General features: G+C 35.7%; 1 protein-coding gene across 1 annotated transcript in view; it reads right to left on the bottom strand.

The window, feature by feature from the left end:
- Nucleotides 1-906: 906 nt before the first annotated feature.
- LOC117410784 (patched domain-containing protein 1) overlaps nt 907-22,059 on the bottom strand; it is a 32,591-nt gene continuing 11,438 nt past the window's right edge. Inside the window, exon 3 of the mRNA XM_034017609.3 lies at nt 907-8,443. Within this exon, the coding sequence (XP_033873500.2) occupies nt 6,810-8,443 (1,634 nt within the window). The 3' untranslated portion in view covers nt 907-6,809. The remainder of the gene's footprint in view (nt 8,444-22,059) is intronic.

The following is a 22,059-nucleotide window of genomic DNA, read 5'->3' as shown; positions in this document are numbered from 1 at the left end:
GTGCGAACATGTAACTCAGTGCAACAGTATTTGCAGCGCTATGCATCCTCTGCCTCATCTGACCCACTTCTGCTATTTTTGCTTTTTGTACATTAATTTTCTTTTGAATATCCATAAACTGATTTACATTTTCTCCCCATTCCTCATCCACTAAATATATTATATTTTCGTGTATTTCAATTTAGTTTTTGATCAAGCTAGTAGTTACTATGCCCAGCAATTGCCACAATAATCAGACTTTGATTGGTCAACATAATCAGGTGATAATGTGTTTGTGAAGTGACAGAGTTGAACGTTATTTGATCCTCTGATGTCTAAACATCTGCTGTATCCTAGGATACAGCTGCTTATTACAATGCCAGAGTCAAAATAAAACTGCATTTTAATCAAATTATTGTGTATTTCCTAGAAAATAGTACCGTAATAATATTGAATAATAGCCAAAAATCAGGTATAAATCAGTAAAAACCGACATCCAGTTAATAAAAAAGAAAATTTTAAAAAAATGTCAGTAAAATTTGGAATAAACTGTAAACGTAGAACACTAGTTATACATTACATGAACATAGTAACAGTAAATTCAGATGAATATATGTTACTTACCTTTCCAGAAGTCCTCTTTATCAACGTCCACCGCAAGCACTGAAGAAGGCAGTGTTTTCAAATGATGGCACTAGATGATGCCGTCATTACACCATAGTGTCAGACATCTTCACCTTACAAAGTGTGCTCATTCTCTTCTCCTGAGAGAAGTACCTCCTGCTGTTTCATACAAGTATAAACCGAATGTTTCACAATCCTTTTGTCATATCATGTGCCTGTTTTGCATTCAAGAGACCATACATCCACCACAAATGGAAACAACCAAGAACATATTTTAAGTAGACAAATATTTATTTTAAAAATCCATTATTTTTAATTAAAAAAAAAAAAAATCACTCAGGCATTAGATTTAGCTCAAGCATTGCAGGTGTATAAAAATGTTTTACATTTAAAGTGATTATAGCATTTAACAGCATATATTATTCATACAGCAGTAAAATCCAGATTAAACATTCCTTATAATTTAATAATTAACTTTTCTTTTTCAGCTGCGTCTGTTTCATTTAGTGCTCCTTACCAGTGTTATAAAATTGCTGCAGAAGTTACTATTTTCTACCCTACATTTGTAGATTCATAAACGCATCTTTAATTATACTTCGTGTGAGAATTATTTTGTAATCATACAAAGTTGTAACCTTTGTTTTATTTTGTATTTTTAGCTTATGCTGTAGAATTACGTTTATTTTTTATACTCATCTGTACGTTGAATTTTATATGTTAAATGTCAAACCTGTTTGTACTAAGGATGTGATGTTATGAATTCAAATAAATTCCTCATTTTCAGGGGAGAGGTTTACATTCCAGTTAAGTAGAGCATGTTTGTTTGTATTAGTAACACAAATAAATACATCTTATTCAGTCTGTGGGGTATGTTCATACACACTGTATTTAAAAAAATAATTTGACATTTTTGGAAGACACTTTATGCACTCATCTGAACGTAACTGTGTACATTCTGGCAAAACAAAACAAGATTGCATTGTATATAAGTGATATACTGTAGCATTGTTGGGGGATTCCATTCGAAGTATTCATTAACAGCATATGTCTGTAGCAGCTCATTGAATTAAGCATTAGTTTAATTATTGGGGTGCAGGAAGCAGGGAGGGGATACTACTGTAAATTGCAAATTAGTACCAAACATGTCTCAAGAGCTCTCAGTAGAGTGTGGAAATAAAGTGGGGATTACATGTATACAATTTTAAAGTAAAAGGAATATATATATATATATATATATATATATATATATATATATATATATATATATATATATATATATAGACACACACACACACACACACACAAAGGTGTTAAATTGTCAATTAAATAGCTATGTTACAATGGAATAGCAATAATGTCCAAAAACAGCTTGGGAAATACACGTTACACATTTAAACATACAGGACAATATTCAGTATACATTTAATATTTCTAAAGATATATTTTGCCCAAATCTGATATTTGATTGGATTGAGCCCATTGTTATCTGCAGTGCTCCACCATTATAAACGGTACGTTGTCAGGAACCTTTGTTAGAGAGCTATTTGTAGGAAGCACTGTATTAGTATTACAGTTGGATTTAGACTGTATATTTGTATATCAGTAGTCGTGCAAGGCCAAGTAACTCAAACATTTAAATATACCCTCCCACATTTTAATATTAATTAGGTCATTTACATTTGGAAGGAGAAGTAATACTACATGGAAACCCAAATTACCCAAAGGGTACTACCAAAACAGCGTGAGAAAAAGCTGAGAGTTATTTTTATTTGTCCATGGAAACCCCACCAATGGAATTTTCATGTAAGCATGGGGAAAGTATCTGTAGATATATCCTTTCGGCTGGTTTCAAAGCCCTTAATAAGCACTAGTTTTGGACTACTCAATGTTAAATTACGTAAGGTAGTTCTAATCAGAGCCTGTGAAACCAGTAGTTTATGTGGCAATATCATTTGGTAAGGATGAAGCGCTATATATTATACATCATATATCTGTATCTCCATCTCTTATTGTATACTATGTCATGTTTTTCTTATTTATTAAAACAACTGAAATTAATCATTGCTAGTACAGTATTAGACATTCACATTAAACACTGAACTGGTCATATTTTCTTGTTGTCTGGTTTACTAATCTGTCTCTACAGCACATAGTTACCATTATGTATCTATTACCTTGTTGTGCATCCACCTAGAAACATACATGCAATTTGACCTCGGACCATTGGTTATTAATTTTCTAAAAGCTTCTAAATATATTGCTGTATTGCTATCTGAGCATCTGATCACAAATGCGTCCTGCCAGTGACTGTTGTGAAGAGTAATATCACAATTGTACAAAAGTATTGGATGCAGTGGTTTACCTTCTTTAAAGTTTCACTCCTGGAACACACTTTGATTCACAATGAACAGTTTTGATGGCCACAGTATCGGCTAGACAGCTTTTGGAATGACCAAACCAACATACAGTTTTGTAAACCCACGCCTAATCATTAATCCAACAATGTCCCTGCTTTAATAAATGGAAATGACAAACCCGCTTTCATGTCACAAGTCAGGAACATTTTTTCAGAAGAAATTTACATTTTACAAATGGAATGTTTGCAGCAGAGTGATCTTGGCTTGATATAAGCTCTCACACTAAAGTTTTACTGTAGTTCAATTTTTTTTTTTCAATCTAAATATTGTTGTTCAACATTACTTGTTAAGTAGTTTAATTATATACAATTGAATTAGGCCTACATAACAAGTAATACATGTATTTTTGCCACCTGTATAAACATGGATTGATGCATTATTGGTCATGTTATGTCTTGTTTACAGCAGTCCTTGTTGAATGGTTAATGGTCTGAAATGCATCCCTCTGATCTAATTGATTTATTGGTTGCACTTGTATTTGAAATTAATTGCACGCCAATTGTTCGCAGAACGTGTCAAGGTTTTGATAAATCAATCAATCATTCACTTTTTTAAAGCATTTTGGTGAAGACTATATATTAAAATATGCTTAATATTCTACTAATTCAGAACCAGTGTCTCATATATGGTTAAATAGGTACAGAATGTGGCTTGGAACCACTCATCCTGCATATAACTGGAAATGTCATGCACAAGCATCTACTACAATGCAAGTCTGTCAGTGTTGCATATTGTCCACTTTATTCTATAGCAAAACACCAAAACACATGCTGCTGTCTGTACAGACAAGTCAAGCGCATACAGTAAATTACTTGTTGGCAGAAGTGTTGAGCAGATCGTTGGTCGCAGTATTTAAGAAATTCAAAACATGCTTCAACTATGTGGCTCAGTTTTTAGTCATAAATGTAAAGATAAAAACATTAGGGCGACCAATGAAAGAGAAGAGTCAGGAAAAAAAAGAAAAGAAAAAAACTTTGAAGATGGAATTAAGCTTAAATAAAGGCAATATCAAAATGGCAATTTAAGCAGTATGTAATATGGGCAATGGCAGCACAAGGTCAGCTACAATGGTATGAGCCAATCATAAAATGGTGCCACTATATCTCTGACAATAACAATGGGAACAAGATTGAGTTTGCCATTACACATTGGTAATCTATTGCATTACCATGCTACCGTACCAGTACAAGTGTGCTACAGTAACTAAGTAAAAAGAAAAACATTGAATATAAAATGCAACAAAGTAAATAAGCTGAAATATGTCATAAAAGATTATTCTGTAGTTTGATGAACAATATTTATCAATCAAATGTCAGAAAACTATGTAATCGTATTGGAGAGTGATAAATAACATCAACATAGTTCACTTGTGTCATCATTATTGCTTGAACCAGTGATGCATATAATGAATTTACATGTAACCCTTTTTCACATGTAGGTAAATGCCATTTATAAATTTACTTCAATCTCATAAAATGCTTTTTGGAATTTTTCAAGATCATCTGTGAAATATCCATTAAAATTAAAATAAATCCAACGGCTAAATCATAACGGGCTACTCGTAATTTCATAACATGCAAGCATACAGTATAATGCCATGCTTTTGTAGTCAGTTTGGGGAGGAAATGAATGCGGGTTCTTTTTTATATCACAGTTAGCATATATTGTACAATGTCTTCTCATTATAAATGAATGATGTATGACATATATTAAAAATGCAATGGCTTACATTCAATAATACATTTGAATACATTTAATGATCACTCTTGCCTACACAGAGCCTTTGGATTTTAAAAAACAGGCGAATTACTGTATTTAAATTTTTATTAAATTTGTATATCACCATATCAAATGTATGTATATACATATTTTTCGCTATGATCCAAATTAAACATTTATTTAATAAAAACGTGTTTTTTGGGGGGGGGTTTCTAATGAGAAAATGGCTGTTAGCATCATATCCATTTCAAAGCATGTAATATTTTGAAGAAAATAATTAAAGTTAATTAAAATAAATAATATATATAAATGTTTAACTAAAAGCTGTTGTTTTGAGGAATCCTTTGAGCCCATGCTTAGTGGAAAGTTTCCCATTGGGAATTAATTACAAGGCTGTATGTACAGATTGGCATGTTTACAGTCCATAGATCATTTCCCCTGATATGTCAACGATAACATTTAAACAATGCTTGATTGCACTTCATTACAGAGTCCTTTCGTGGTTACAACATGTTTCGAAGCTCAAAACCAGAATCTGTATCACAAGATAATGTTCTGAAACACTGCATTGTACAGTAATTAATTCATTTGACATTTTGGAACATGTAGATGTATTTGTATTACATTTTTTACCCACTGTTAAAAAGATAGATGATAGTTCTTGCTTCCCAGCAATCAAAGTTTTAACACATTGGAAACAACATGGGACAGTATTTCTCTCATTTAGTTCAATACATAGCAGAGTAATTTTGATGATACTTCTACAGTATGTTATTTCTGAACCCATTTAAAATCCCTAAATGGCAAACATGAGAATGCCTTCATTAATAATGGACCAAAAGAAACATATGCAGCTTTCTTGCTCAACTTTCATGAAAGTTCTGTCTAGCGGTAAACGGTAACTGCACTAAATGCTCATTTGCACTGTATACAAAAAGCTTTGTTGTAAGGAGGGTGCAATATCTTACATTAGTAGCCTTTAATACCAGGTTGTCAATAGACTATTAATAATGGAATTTGCCCATTGTATCTGGATGTTAAACGCAAATGATTTATTAGATTTTTTCTATAATTGTAGTTTATGATGGTTTCTTATTTTCTTTTTTTTTAAACACATGTAGTTGTCAAGAGTTCTTATAGACCTATTATTTAGCACTATCGTATTATTTTACTTTAACCTATTATTTTGCTTTAATGTTTTGTTTAATAGCGCAGTACAACCGCTAATTTCACTGTAGCAGAGACTTCCATATTGTGCCGTGTGCTACAGTGAATTACACCATTACGTTTGACTTTTGAGAACAAGGCTAAAGTCCTCAGAGTACATCAGAATACTAATGCCCACACATCCGTTAGATGGAGCAATAGAAGAAATGCATACTTCAACTGGATAAGAACTAATGTCCCAGGCGTGAAATGTGGCTTCCTTCAACAGATTACAAACAAATACACTGCACCAAATAGTCATTTTGTCCACTACAACTATAACCATATAGGCTACTGATCTATCATGATTATGGAATTCATCTTTCACATTTTGTTACGCTAGCATTAGCCGAACATCTCATTTCAGCTAAGTATCACTGCATCTTTAATATAACTTGTCATTCTTCATTAATGCTTATTAAATAATAATCATATATGATTTAATTAAACTGCAAGTGGTTATGGAAATGAAATACATAATTAATTAATACTTTTGATAAGAAGAGCATATAGCTACCCCAGGCTTGTTCCTCTCTCCTTTGATGTATGTTAGAATAATTGTCTTTCAGATTTCCATTTCAAGGATGTGGAATCCCAGTTTCATTAATGGTCAGTTAAAGTATAAAAACAGTAAATACAGAGGAATAAAATCACTTTTTATGTTTGCCGATTGGTAAGTACATTAGTGAAGAATGGCATTTTTCCTTAGCATCTGAGCTGCTTGACTGTGTGGGTCATTATGACCTATCTCTGCCCAACTAAGCGGCCAGCCCAATCACTGTAAACCCATGTTAAGTGCCATATTTCGCCAAACCAAGATATTTTCCATCAAGTAGATTCCCTTTCATTTTAATAGAGGGCTCTTCAAACATTAGTCACGTGATCAGGATTATCTCTGACCTCTATGCATTCAATTTCCTCCCTCTCTTTTCTCTTTGCACGTTTTTTTTTCTTCTGCCTCTTTTTCGATGGTGGAAAAAACGTTAAAAAAACAGGTAATATCACAAAGCAGTGCAGCACTGTACAACCGGCGGTAAGTAGAGAGCATTTAAACAGTGTAAAGGTCAAGTTTGAAGGCACAAACACAAGGGGCACCAGCCCAATGAGAAAACAGGATGCATTTTGCAAAATGGCTGCCCCATGCTCCTCCAAGGAGATCTTTATGCACTGAGTCCTGGTGTGCTCGGTTGCCAATACAAAAGTATAAAGATGAGGTGCACAGTGATCCATCGCGAAATTCAAAGTGTAAATAAGGCACAGAATAGATATGCTATCCATGTCTACGTTCCATAACGTCATCAAGCCAAGAACGCCTAACTCTACTGAGGTGACTGTGATTATCAACCAAAAGTTACCAAGTGGATTAATAACCAGGAAGACGGTCAGGACTAAGACAATCAGGACACTAAATCCAGACGTCAGAATGGGTGATATGATGGAGGAGCTGTAGCGATCCATGAACACAAAGGTAGGATTAAACACAATAAATTTGATGCTGTTGATAAGAGACAATGGCCTTAGCCGTTCGAGCAATTCAACAACCTCTTTCCTTGTGTTCTCGCTGGTTCTGGCAACCATATACATCCTGGATGCAATGATATCGACTTCATCCCCTGTTTTGGAAAAAATTATGTCATCCTTAAAGTGCTGAAATTCTTTTTTCATCAAGAATGAATTTTGCAGAACAGTTATAAAATCACTTTTGGTTGGAGTAGTAATGTTGATGACTTTTAAATGCTGAAAGTAATGATCAATCCATGATATTCTATTAAACCCATGACCTAATGTATTTAAATGTTCTTGTACGGTTGTGTTCCAGTACTCTATCGGCTCATAAATATAAAACCCAATTACAGGACTGTAGTTACTGAAGTATTTTTGCTGGGTCAGTGCATAGGAGACACTTGGCGAGTCACTAGCTAAGAGGTTGACTATGTTTGATCCATCACTAATTTGTAAACACCCCATGAAAGAAAATGATGCATAAATTAGATATAATATTACAACAAATGGCTTCACATACGTATTGGTAATCCATTCTGTGTAGTGTTCCCGTAGGAAGTGCTGAATGAAGTGATTTTGATAGGGGACACTGTCGTGATGTGTAGAAAGATCATGCCCATCACTCATCACTGTCTTGAACCATGTAGGCTGCCTTTCTAAATACTCTGAAGATGGTATTTTGCAGCAGAACACACTGTGGTATCTGTTTTGTTCCAGCTGACCAGCGAAGACCAAGCATGAGCCGTAAAAAGAAAAGACATAGAAGTAGTTCACAAGGATCGTAACACACATGTTCTGGCAGAATATTTTCACTGATTCAATATTGGTGAAGGGACTGGCCCCCATGCCAAATGTAAGGAGGTACATGGAGCTAGTCATGGTGTAGCAAACCATCACATCTGCAAAGGTATCTGCTACTCTTTCTTTGAAAGGCTGGTTTTCTCGAGTTCTTCTCCACCCTGCAAGCAGTTCAAAAACTCCTTTTGTTCCATGACCTAAAAAAATAAAAAAATTAAAAATACATACAAACAAACATATTATTGGTTTACTATCCTTAGCTGGCTAGAGTATACATTGTTCAGTTCTGTATATTCTCAATCACCTCTCTCAGCCATTCATTGGTTTTACCCTTTACAATAAAAGGCATGCTTGCTTTGTTTGTAGAAAGTTTATACAGAAATGGAGCTTTCATAGTGAGATAGTTCCTTTAATCATGTATCATATTGTAAGAATAGAAAAAAACACAGTACAGAGATTTTTTAATACACTTAAATAAATTAATAATAACATTGTAATAGTTAAAGGATAAACTAAGGCCCAATACATTTGTTTTTGATGAAGGGTATGTTTTGTCTAATTCATGCTGTATGAAGAGCACACATCACTATATTTATTGTGAATTGCACATTACCAATAGCATAATAATCAAAGAACCCTTTCCTTTTTTAAATGGTTCACAAAATGTGTACATTTTGTTATCATTTTTTTTTAAATCAAAACAGAATTAAGAAAATAATTGTGTAGGGCCGGTAAACTCTACAATCTTGTTGTGTTCTGTGTTCCCAAAATGATTTATTGGTCCAAAAATACAAAACATTAACATCAAGCTCTAGAAATAATCCACACTGATCCATCCTACAAGTATAGTTCTCTTTTGCATAAAATGACTTCAGTGATTTATATTTGTTAATAAAACATTCCTGGACTATTTTTGGAACCATCATTTGCAGCCTTTTAGCTGGTCTAGGTATGTGCAGCTGTCCTCCTAGTAAATTGACACTTTGTCTTAATTTTAACTTTTGACACATATTCTATCTGAAATAAAAACAGATTTTCCCTTGCTCTAATAACCTATACAGAAAATGTCTAAAATAAAGATCTGACCCTAACCGTGAAAGTGGGACCTCAGATACAGATATAAAAATAATTATATTTTATACAGGACCTTTAAAATCTTCAAGATACAAAATTAAATAATAACATCATAGTAGTTTTTTTTTTTTTTATTGCTTGACAATAACTATTTAATTGATGGGCATTTACTGAAGTTCAGTTACAGGATAATAAACTATTTTATTATAGTAACTAGTAACTTGAGCCTAATGGGAAATCTGTAACAATAATCAAAAGCTCTATAAGCTTATCCATCAACCTTTCTTTGTCTAAATTGGTACAGTATATTGACCAACCACAGGCCAGGTGACATTCAAGAATAGCACTCAGTAAAACATATCTTATGCCGAAGTGATCGATCCTCATAATTAGAGCCCTGTGTTTTTCACAAATACGAAATAGTACGTAATATAACGAAATGCAACATATAAAACTAAATAAAACAAAAATATAATTATAAAGCAAACATAGAATTACATTTTTAAATTGGGAGGTTTATACAAAAAATACTTTAAATAAACACTCGCAATTGTAGTTGTCAAGGCTCAGCCGTTACCATAGACACGGTCTGAAGGGAAACGGAAGTTCTGACTAGCACTTGCGTAGATGTATAATTTGGAGCGAGTCGTTTGGGAATTCAAATTGTGATGGAGGAGAAGAGACGTTTGTTTTTAAAATGCCTAAACCGCGCATAACAATTAAACAACGCTGCAACGAAGGGTTGTATGCAGCAAAGAAAATAATGAGCTGCAGATTTTGCAACTGTCGGCTGGAACGGGAGTCAAAAGATTCCTTTTGGAGAAAATATGGCTTGTTTGCTTATATGTTGTATTAGTATGCTAATTATTTGTTTTATTTCAAGTGGTGCAAACTTTGCACTGGAGCAAATGCTGTTTTGGTTTTGATTGAATGAATCTACTTTGCTTAGTGTTTAAATAGTGAGAAACCCCAAGCTTGTTTTGTACACTGGAGCTCTGTTTCAGTGCAAAGGGATTTAAATACAATTCTAATCTTTTTTTGTTTTTTTTAAATGGGTAGTTTGCTCTATGTGCAATTATTATGACAACCCCACAATAATAGGGCAGTGTAAATAATATATATATATATATATATATATATATATATATATATATATATATATATATATATATATAAAAATCTTATTGTATTTTTATAGAGGACATGGGTAGTATTTACTGTAAATAGAATGTGGGGCTGTACGTTACCGTTACTGCCGCTAATGAGAAAATATGGTAATAATTTAAATGTTAATAAAAAATCGGATAATGTTTAATAAAATGAAATATGTATGTAGTTAAAACATGATGTATACTATACTAGTATTGATATACATCTATTTGAGTTGTTTTATTAATGTGTATCTGTAATAAAACAAAATTAGTGAAAAACAAAACTAAATAAAACTAAATTTGTGAAAAATCAAACAAACAATTAATACAAAATAGAAAGGATTTCACGTTGCTCTACTCATAATCCAAAATGAAAACAGTTGCGACACATGTCAACACATGGACTCCTTGGTGCAATGCTTATATCATAAATCATAACATCGTATCATATAAAGTGATTCAGATATGTATACTTGATGTTTACAGTCAGCAGGATATCATTTGGTTTATATATCTCTGAAATTCATTTTTGTTGAGCACACACAGAGACAAACTGAAGATTAAGATTCTCAATGAAAGGTAAAATAAACCATGTTCAAACTAACAGGTTACCGTCTACGTATCATGTACGTGTGTTTTGGCTTTTTTTTTTTTTATAAATAATGTGATACTGTGACCTTTCAACTACCGATGTTAGATGCGGGTAGCGGAAATTCCTGTGTGTATGTGACTAGCTTCTGTAAAGCAAGCTGCTCCATGAACATAACATACCATACAGAATTTCACAGCAGTGCACAGGTGAGTGACTTAACTATGGAAAAAACTAGGTCTTACGTTGTTCTCCTGAGAAAAACTAATGAACAAAAACAAATCTGACTGATTGTGATTATACAATCAATGTCTTTCTCTGCTGTCTATGCCCTCCCCAAGCAGCATGATTACACAATATAGAGTACAATATCGAACATCAACAAGACAATAGTCAGATTAGACATGCAATATCTTTAGGGGAAAGAAACCACAGTAAGGATCTCCACCAAGCATAAAACAAAAAGATGATTTACAGTTGAAGTCATATACCTCAACAATCCCTGTTATAGTACATTGTACTTCAGTATTCATTTAACATAAAACACATACAAATGAGAGGAGTCCTTTAGGTTGACAAATGCTCATCTAGTTCCTAGTAGTAAGCAGTACATAATCTACTACACCAGTAATAAGCATATAAGGTGGAGCAAAAAAACTCGGCCAGTTAAGGAAAGATATTTTGTTCACATGTGCTTCTGTGGTAGAGTATTTCTGTAAAGCTGTGTCATTAGTAATATTGTACATAGTCCAGTGGACACATGAGTTTGCACATGAAAGAATAACATGCCATTAATGATTTACTATTACATTAAAAATGTACTTATGTTTTCTGTTCTTTCAGATAAATATCACACCGTGCACAATTCAAAAAATTGGGTTGGGTATCCCAGAACCTTTCCAGAACGGACCAGCCATTTATGTTTTGTAAGGTTAGCCACCAGAAGCTGTTCTCATGTGGTTTATTTATTTATTTGTTTAATCGATATGTTGAAAATGTTTATTTGTGAATGTTTTTGTGGGGTTTTTTTGGTACATTTGTTTGACCAGACACGTATTTATAACCAAACTTCATGAATCAATATAAGGAACATGAGTATAGGAAAGTTCTAGAAAGAATATATATATCACCGTCAGCTTTTCACTTCGTTCTCTTGTCTTTTTTTACATGCCCTGACTTTATTGTTTAATAAGCTAAACATTGATTGAATACATTTCTCAATGGACTCCATGTACACCAGGACAGTTTGGGACAGTTCAGGCTTTTCAGCTCACATCGCAATGCATTCTGGTACATTTTATCTGGCTCGGTTACCTTTCACAGCAGGTCAACACTTACCAGAATGTAAGTGTGAGTTGAAAAGTTTACTGTCCCAAACTGTGCTAATGGAATCATATGGTAATCCTACCAATGGATTGGTGGAATTTCCACATAGTTATAAAATAAAAAGGTGGTGATTATCCTTCAAACATTGTTTTTAGATTTGGTAGGACGATGTACAAACTGCAAAGATAGAACCAGTTGACGTTCTGCCGATATTTATATATATTGCAACTGCAATAGAATTTTAGATTCATTCTGCCCTAAGTTCAGTTGCCAAGCCAAAGCAAGAATTGTTTCTTAAAATATGCAGTAAACAAAGAAGTACAACCTTGTTCTGACAGCACAGAGACAGACAAAGTGAAGTTACAGAAACCAGCAGGTTTGAACACACTTGGGACCTCCTACTAATGGAGTTGCACATTTATTAATACAAAAAATGAATCAACCCTCTTCTGCTCATGAAGGTATCTTGGTATGGTAAAGTTTTAGGTATCTTGAGATTCTCACTAAATATATAATGGAAACTATGTTATGCTTCTGAAAGGTGGATCCGCCCCTAATCACACACTCAATCAGAATGTTCCTATAAAGTGCCCTTTGCCCATGCCTCCTTGTCGTTTCTTTGTTCGGTTTCGTATCCGGCGTATCTCTTATCTTCACTTTGTGAGTTCCACTTTCCACTCATACAGGGCACAACATCCATTTCAAGCATCGCATTTTCCATTTTACTGTGATTTTCAGTCCAGCCACTCCGTTGCCGAACATCTTCGTCCCAATAAAGCAGCAGAGTCATAACTTAAGGTCTGATTTTGGTTCTCCCCGATCTGTTTTATTTTACATGCGTCACCGGGCTTCCCTGAGCATCACCAGGCTTCTCTGTGTGTCACCGGGCTTCCCTGTGCATCACCAGGCTTCTCTGTGTGTCACCGGGCTTCCCTGTGCATCACCGGGCTTCTCTGTGTGTCACCGGGCTTCCGGGTGCATCACCGGACTTCTCTGTGCGTCACTTGGATTCCCTGTGCATCACCGGACTTCCTTGTGCGTCACCGGGCTTCCCTGTGCGTCACCGGGCTTCCCTGTGTGTCACAGTGCGTCCCTGGGCTTCACTTGCATTGGTGCATTTCTCTGTGCTTTGGTTGTTTGTTTGTTTTTCATTTGATAGAAGTGGTTTGTCTGGCCTGTTAATTTATTTGCATTTTCTGTTGGTATGTTTGAATAAATTGTTTCTTTTTCTGTGCTTTTATAGGAGTTGTTCTCCTGGTTTGTTTGTAGTGGTATATTGTGGGCTGTGCCTTCCCTCTCTCAGCTTCTCTGTATCTGCGTACGTTACATTGTGGGCTCTGCCTTACCTCTTTCGGCTTCTCTGTATCTGCGTACGTTATATTGTTGGCTGTGCCTTCCCTCTCTCGGCTTCTCAGTATCTGTGTATGTTATATTGTTGGTTGTGCCTTACCTCTCTTGACTTCTCTGTATCTGCGTACGTTATTATTATTATTATTATTATTATTATTATTTATTTCTTAGCAGACGCCCTTATCCAGGGCGACTTACAATTGTTACAAGATATCACATTATTTTTTACATACAATTACATTATTTTTACACATTATTTGTTACATACAATTACCCATTTATACAGTTGGGTTTTTACTGGAGCAATCTTGGTAAAGTACCTTGCTCAAGGGTACAGCAGCAGTGTCCCCACCTGGGATTGAACCCACGACCCTCCGGTCAAGAGTCCAGAGCCCTAACCAATACAATATCACTTTGTCAACTCAGAGTTCTTTTTCCCCTCTGGTATCCTTCCCACGGATTAAGGCGCTGCTACGAGGCATGCAACGAATGGCTGTCCATCCCCAGGGCTGCCCATGACTAAAGAAGTCCTGGAGTCCCTTGTCATCATTCTTAGCTTTGGCGGCTTCACCCCATGCAAAGACAACTTTGCAGGGTAATATCGTCTCTGCATGCTGCGGATTCCTCCGGTGTGGTGAGGTCGCCTTCTGGACCCAGGCTTTCGATCCCTCTTCTGACCTCTGCATCGGAGACCACCATCTTCATCCTCAGGTCAAGTATTCCTTACATTTACAACATTACATATTCCTTACATTAACAAAACAATGTGGTTTGTTCTTTCTCTGATTTTTCCAGTTACTTGTCGATGCGCCGGACGCCAGCTCATCTGAACCTCTCTTCCTCACCCCAGAAGGATCAGTCGGTTTTGCCACTTCAGCAACCTTAATTTCATTCCCCTTGAAGTCGTGCTAGATCCAGGATAATCTATCTACTGTGTCAATAATTAATGACAACTTTACTGGATTCCATACTCAGTCATACTTGTCGAGTTGCATTCTGGAAATCTTATTGTCGCTTTACGCAATACAATTAGTTTATTTATATTTTTACGATACACTCATCAGGCTACAATATCACTTCATTTCGACTACTCAAATTCTTCTTAGAATCGATGGCTTCGCTAATAAATTAAACCATGTCTCTAAACGATTTGCGTAACTAATCGGGTGCCATATCACATCGCTACTCGCAATAAATGTTTTCATTAACCTCTTCCTCGGATTAATGTCACTGCGGGACATTCAGGATCTGTCCAGCCTTCATCTTCCAAACCAACCATCACAAAGAAACTACGTTCGTCTGCCACTGCTGTGGGTTCTGTGGCCTGGCAATCACCATCGAAACCAGTTCCCTGATCCAGTATCGGACCCCCGCATCAAAGACTTTAAACTCCAATCAGGTCTCGTATTCTGTACATTTTAAAGCACGTAAAATTTTGTACTAATTGTATTAATTGTGTTTCTACTTCTAGCTACCTATCAAGAGTCCTGCTTCTGTTCATATAGACCTCAACTTCAGTCAGTTAGGTATTATGTTCATTTTAAAGCACATAAATTATCATACTAATCGTATTTGCCCTTTTCTGCTCCCCCTAGCCACATAACAAAGTCCTGTTGCAGTCCAAGGGGAGTTTTCTATCTTAAACAAGTAAATCTGATAAATTAAGGGAAGGAGAAATCGTGCTCATTGCTTGCACTAATTCTGTTTTCTGTCCCCACGCTTCCATGCTGAGATATCTGGCCTCCAGACCTCGATCCGCATCTCCGGACTTGCTGTTTCTAAGACCTTTCTTCATCAAACTATCTGTGCCATGTCTTCAGGATCGGAGTTACAACCAGCTGCTTCAAGGAACATTTCGCCACACCTGATCAAGTCACTGGGGCGATGGGCTTCTTGGGCGTATGAACTGTATATACGGTAAAATTATTCAAGCATTTCTGCAGCACAAAAAAAAGCATTATGTCTCCTTCGGTGATGCAGTTTAATTCTTCAAGGTGAGGAGGATGAGGTGGACGAACTCGGGCATAAGTACCAAACTGCATTTTATTATTACTAATAATCTAATTGAGAGCACGCAATTATAGTAGTACAAGGTAGGCTGGGCAGCGCTCTTGTGTTTTGTTTTTTTCAGGGTAGGTGGCTTAGTGCCACTCTCCTCAGCTGATATGAGAAATGGGCATAATATCAGTAGGTCGTCGCAGGCCAGAGGTGGCCTTGTCCTTTTGAGGGAAGGTGGCCCAGAGTGCCACTGGTCCTGGTCGCTGGCAATAGTGTCATCAAGCAATAATTATTCATCTCAGCCAACCAGCACACAGGCAGCTCTAGAGCTCAATGGACAAGGCCACGTTTCTTGGTCCTTCTGTCAAAACACAATAAAGATTCGGTCAAATCAATCTTTGGTGGATGTCTCCTTTCTGAAGGTTATTAGGTATTATTTTACTATAGAAACCCTAGCGTACAGTTTGTCATCAGTCTCGTGGATCATTTTAGGCATTGGCTTGCAATGAAGTGCCTGCATCCCTGTGCTCTTAATACAACCAATCATTAAAACATTACAGTTATAAAATTGCAGTGCCATAGAACACAACTCATTTTTCAAATCGAAACACGAATTACAGCACACATGAGGTGAAAATGATAGAAATCAGGCTATTAAATCTCAAATATTTAAATTAATTAAAGTTTGTTGCTTTATTGGTAGAGTGTTTTACATTATTTGCCATCAGCACTTTGGGCATTGTCTAGCACCAAAAACAAAGCATCCATCTTTCTTCAAAATCACAGAAGATGCAGCATTCTTCTTCCCATTTCATAGTAGGGTGCACAAAACATTCTCCATTTCAAAACACTTTCTCTTTGACAATGTACCACCATTGAGTGTTTTTATAGATATGTATAAGTTAATAGACTCTACCTCAGAAGCCATTTACAAAGATCTAAGAGACAGAAAAATGAATGAATGTTCCTCTGGCTTGCGCTGTATCAGAAATATCCAGTAGCAACTATAAATTTCATGTTACTCTAATTGATCATTATTTACTTCATTTCAAATGAGATGCATTTCTCAGCATTACACCACCAATAGCAGAGTATCTTCTGAATGTCATACTAGGGCACTGAATGACAGCACTTATTCTAACATCACAGTGACATTATTCTGTGCAATGGACCTACACTAAAAGGCCTATAAAATGGAGCATGAACAAGTAAAGCAAAGTACTGGGTGCCTAGAGAGAAGCAGGAATGCATTAAAACTAAGATGCTGAGACACCAGCATGCCTGAAGATCCTTCTCTCTGATTGCTTCTTCAAAGATGGATGAGCAGGAGGGGAAGAAATCCCAATTTGCTTTTGCAAGAGTAGGGTTTTAAGATATTGCAGATGTAATGAAAATTGACTTTTACATGCAGTGTAATAAGGGAACTGCTTCACTAACACATGCATACATAAAACAAAAATTACACTACGGGCCTGGCGTTGCTGTATTTGTCAAAGTACGATATACTGTGTGTGGTCACAGTAAATAGCTTAACGCCACTGAAGCTTTCACATTTTAGTTAAGATCTTACCGAGCACTGTTTGAATCTCTGCACTGTTCAGATCAGAACTGTAAGAATAAGCATACACATAATTCAAACTGCAATTTTTAAACAGCTAAAAGCAAAATGCTTGCCTTTCCTCAACTAAAAACATGAATTTAAAGAAATACATTGTGTTGTAATTTTTACATTATTATTTAAATAAATGTAGTTTATTATTATATTATTCCATTGAGGAACTAGGTACTTTTTGTGCTTCATAGTTCTGCATATTCCTTGCAGGCCTGTGCTTTTATTCATTCTCTGTCACTGGCTATTCTTTATACACAAATGTGAAATTGATCTGTTGCATTTTCTAATCAAAAAACGGCTACCATATGTGAGAAGATGCATTTTGTATTAATTCTTCTAGTCCTATACAAAAAAGCACCTAGATTGCATTATTGCACCTGTATCTCAAACAATTTTAGAATATGAATATGAATCTTTATTGGATGTAATAATTAATGCTAAAATTAGCTTGCTTATAATGCTAATAACCTGTTCTCGAGCTTGTATCTTTTTTTTTTCTGAAACAGCGTCAATGTCCTTAGTTTTTTTTTTTTCTTTTGCAAGCTGTGTGTATCTGTGCTTGCATCATTCCATATAACGCGTGTGGCATTTTCAAGGTCATAGAGGTCAAATGGGAGAAAACTGGATAAAAAATAGATTTAGCATAGATTTGTTTCTATAGCACCTTACATTTATAAAAATATAAGTGTGCTATAGCTGGGAGATACATTTTGTCTATGAATACATGATAAACATGCAAAATATATTTAATTGAATGTGCAGAATATTCAGGAAAAAAAACCAAACAAACAAAAAAAAAAAACCCTTTACTTCTTGGGCCCAATTTTGATCCAGGGGCAAGGCAACAATGTTCAGGAACCCTGATTATGGGGCACTAAGTGGGCATTGGCCATCTTATAAGTGGCATCAGATTACAGTAGGCTGGGGCGCAGCCTTTATTTAACATGTGATGTGCCCAGCACCACACTCGAATTTTCCAGACTGTATTTGGAAAGCTTTTTACACTATGGCTTAGAGAAGAAAAACATATGTTTTATCGGGAATGTGTTTTTATTTTTAAAAAGCTTTACCAGGATTGCGGGAATACTGAAAGGGGCTCTGTCCTGTACTGCTATTTAGAAACTGGCACATATCGCATTCATGTTGGGTTTCATACGCACAAGCAACACAAAATAGCTGCCAATATAACTTGCTGTTTATCTTACATGTTCCCAGGGATGTCTGCAATACATCTTTTGATATGTCCCTGCCTATATCCTCTAAATAGAACCCATAATACCAAAATGGTTTTAATATCATTCGAGATTCCTATAAATATCCACCAACACTACAATACACAGCTCATCACCCAAATGATTGGATAAAAATAAAAGCTAGTTAATACTGTCAATTTCAACTGTGTTCCATCACTATGCAACAGTGTAGAATAGAGTTTCAGGATGGAGAATCTGCATTGTGGATGATTTAAATTGTAATTGAACAAACGATTTAATGACGGATGATGAATTTGGCTGGAGACCTTGTCCATGGGTGCTGACAGCTATCCGCAATGCTGGTGGACTAGCGAAAACACGATGACATCATGTAGTCTAGTGCCGCGGATAGGAAGTGGCTCGTAGGGCCACCTCCCCCCAAAAGACAAAGCACGCTGCAAGGTGGTGGCAGGGGAGGAGGAGGCCAGACAAAAGAAGCGACACGAATGAAAGCCACACAGAGTTTTTATGACGCTTGGATATGGCGTGTTGATTACTGGGTGGATTCTCCTTCCAGAAATACAAATTGAAAGATCACAGAATTGCATTACATTTTGGAATAAGGAAATAAAAGACTGAGGGTAGACATCAGCAAATACGCTTAAAGCAAGGTAGACAACTATTGAGAGAATGATTAAAAATGACAATAACTGCAAACATAACAGAATAAAAAACCAAAGCTAAGCAAGCAAAAGCTAAACATCAGAATGGCACTAATAGTATGAGCCATCGATTTGTTAACATATTCTCAAAAAATGTGTGATCTAAACTGATGTCTGACCTATTGAAAGCTGGAGTGCTCTCACAGTCACATATGAACACAACTCCAAATCCGATGTAATAAAACAACACATCAAAGTCAATAAACATTTGTCACCACTGACCATTAGGTGGCACTAATCAATAAGATGTTTAAATAAAGTACCCTGATGACTTCCTAGATTTGCTTTCCCTAGGAAAACTGACTGAAGAAAAAAGACTTAAGCAAAACGATACAAAGTAGGTCACATAAGGCGGGTACATTTTGAGAGAGCAGTGAATAATTTGTTGTTTTGAGATGATGTTTCCAGAGGCACACTTTCACTGGCATTGTGTTAAGTAGAGATTTACACTCCAAAAACACATCAAAAATGCAGCTTCAAAGAGACGATTGATTTAATTATATGCATGGCCTCTAGATTTACTGTAACTGCAGCTGAGGCAATACTTGTAATTGCAAGCTACCACTTATATAATACATATTACACAATGATCATGCTACTTGCAGTAGAAGACACCCTTACTGCAAGTAAGTAGATATTATTATATTAGCTTTTAAGACAACAATATTATAAACCATTTTTAAAGATAGGGGGTTACCATTTGTCACAGGTAATTTGTCTACCATCTAAATGTACTATGTTGCATATCATTTTGTTCAGGATAATATCTGTAAGAGGTAATTATTGTATGTTGTTATTGTTATTGTTACCTCTTTGATACATAATGAAGATCACCTATCTGATGGACTGGCGAATAAAAACAACATTGAAAAAACTCCAGCTCAATTTGATACTAACCTTACGGTTGCAAACACTTACAGTTAGAGCATAATCTGTACAGAAGGTTAAGACTTTGAATCCCATCAAGGGACAGATTTTTTTTTTTATTATTTTAAAACAAAATCTGCAGTCTAAAGATGTTACATAACTGGGTCTTGGCAATCCTTTTTGAAAATAGTTGTGTGTGCACATACAGTAATGCACGCAGATATTTCCAATTGTGTTTAACTTTTTAATATCAATTTATTTACTTTTTTTGTTGGCATCTTTATACATCCGGTCCTTTTATTTTTAAATGTAAAATATTTCAGCCATGGTCAGTTCACTTCTACTTGTGCCCCCTGGGAACTCCCGTCCACGGTCGGCAGTGGCATAGCTTGGATTTGAACCAGCGATCTCCAAGCTATAGGGTGCATCTTGCACTCTGGGCGGAGTGCCTTTACCGGATGCACCACTTGGGAGCCCCTTATGCCTGCAAAGCTAAGACAAGAAGCAGCTATGCGGAGTAGCCAACATCAAACAGCTTGAATGAACAGCTATAGTATTAGAGTCAAGGGAGGAGGTCTTGAAGCTAATGAAATAAACCTTATTTGACATTTACACTGAACAGAATCAAAATCTCAGGAAATATCTGATTTATCATGTGTGTCGAGTTACAGTGTGGTGCTGCAGAGTTTACAGCTCCACTTTAATGTGCATTACACATTTCTTTAGGATATCCTCCCATTTGTGGAATGTAGGTTCAAGCGTTAACGTGGTTATGGAGGCGTCTCTTTTTTAATGAGGTTTATGGAGTCAGGTTGATTTTAATGAGATTCACAGTGCATTTTGTAAAGCTGTTCAGCAGCATAAATAGCCTCACTGAGCATAATATTTAAACCCCCCTAGAAGTTCATTTGATTTTACAGCTGCAAGCAACATTTCAGTAAACATGCTCTGGTGAAAATCTTTAATTTATGGCACGATAGGCTACCGGAGTTCAGAAACAAGTCATATTTTACAGTTATAAACCAAGAGAACCAATGTATGATGTGTGTTAATTGTAGGTCTATGAAGAAGTGTAGTAATTGTTAAATGTATACTTGTAATTTAATCGGGATAACAGTATCAGAAACAACAACAAGCAACATGAGAAAAAATAATGCTGGTACACTGTTCAGTGTCGAAAATTGCATTTCATTAATGTGGATGCTGGCACATAATGGATGTGCACTGTAAACTGAGTACCCTGTATGACAGCTGTTACAGTCTCTACTATGGGATGTCAAACTACAATGACAGTGTCTTCCTTACAATCCATTTCTGATTTACTGTAGCTAAACTGGAGTTATACCCAAGGATTACATTTTACAGCAGCTTTTAAATTTTTTACTAAAACTATTATAACTACTGTATGTGCAATTACTGAATAGCAATACTCCATAAAATGCCAAGAAAGCATAAGTATCTGTATTGGTTGTAGTCTGCTTTATTGTTTGGTACATTATCCTAGTGATAGGGCAGTCCCCACTTCGATTTATTTTGGAAGTTTGGATCCATTTTATTTTCACAGCATTTTAACTGCAGCTATTTTTATACAGTTTCTGTTGCTCTACCGTGCCTGATGTGCTCAAAGATCAATATTACATTTTTAATCAACCTGACCATGCTTTTACAAAGTGTCATGTTAAATGCCAGCTTCTCACTGTCTTTGCCAGCTGAACTTTTCCCTTGTTTACTGTCACTCTGCATTTACTTAACATAAATGTATTTTATGCAGGCTGAAATAGACTACATTTGTTTTCATTTAATTTCATAAATCAAATTTCCATCCTAACTGTCAATGCAATTAAAAGCGATGGAAATAAATTCCACCAAATCTGAGTTCCTTACAACTCCCTGACACAACAAATACCGATGCAGACACAGCTGACTACACA

The sequence above is a fragment of the Acipenser ruthenus genome, chromosome 6, assembly GCF_902713425.1.
Source record: "Acipenser ruthenus chromosome 6, fAciRut3.2 maternal haplotype, whole genome shotgun sequence".
Lineage (NCBI taxonomy): Eukaryota > Metazoa > Chordata > Actinopteri > Acipenseriformes > Acipenseridae > Acipenser > Acipenser ruthenus.
Note: the sequence above shows the minus strand (reverse complement) of the source record. Positions and strands in the feature narration are given on the sequence as shown.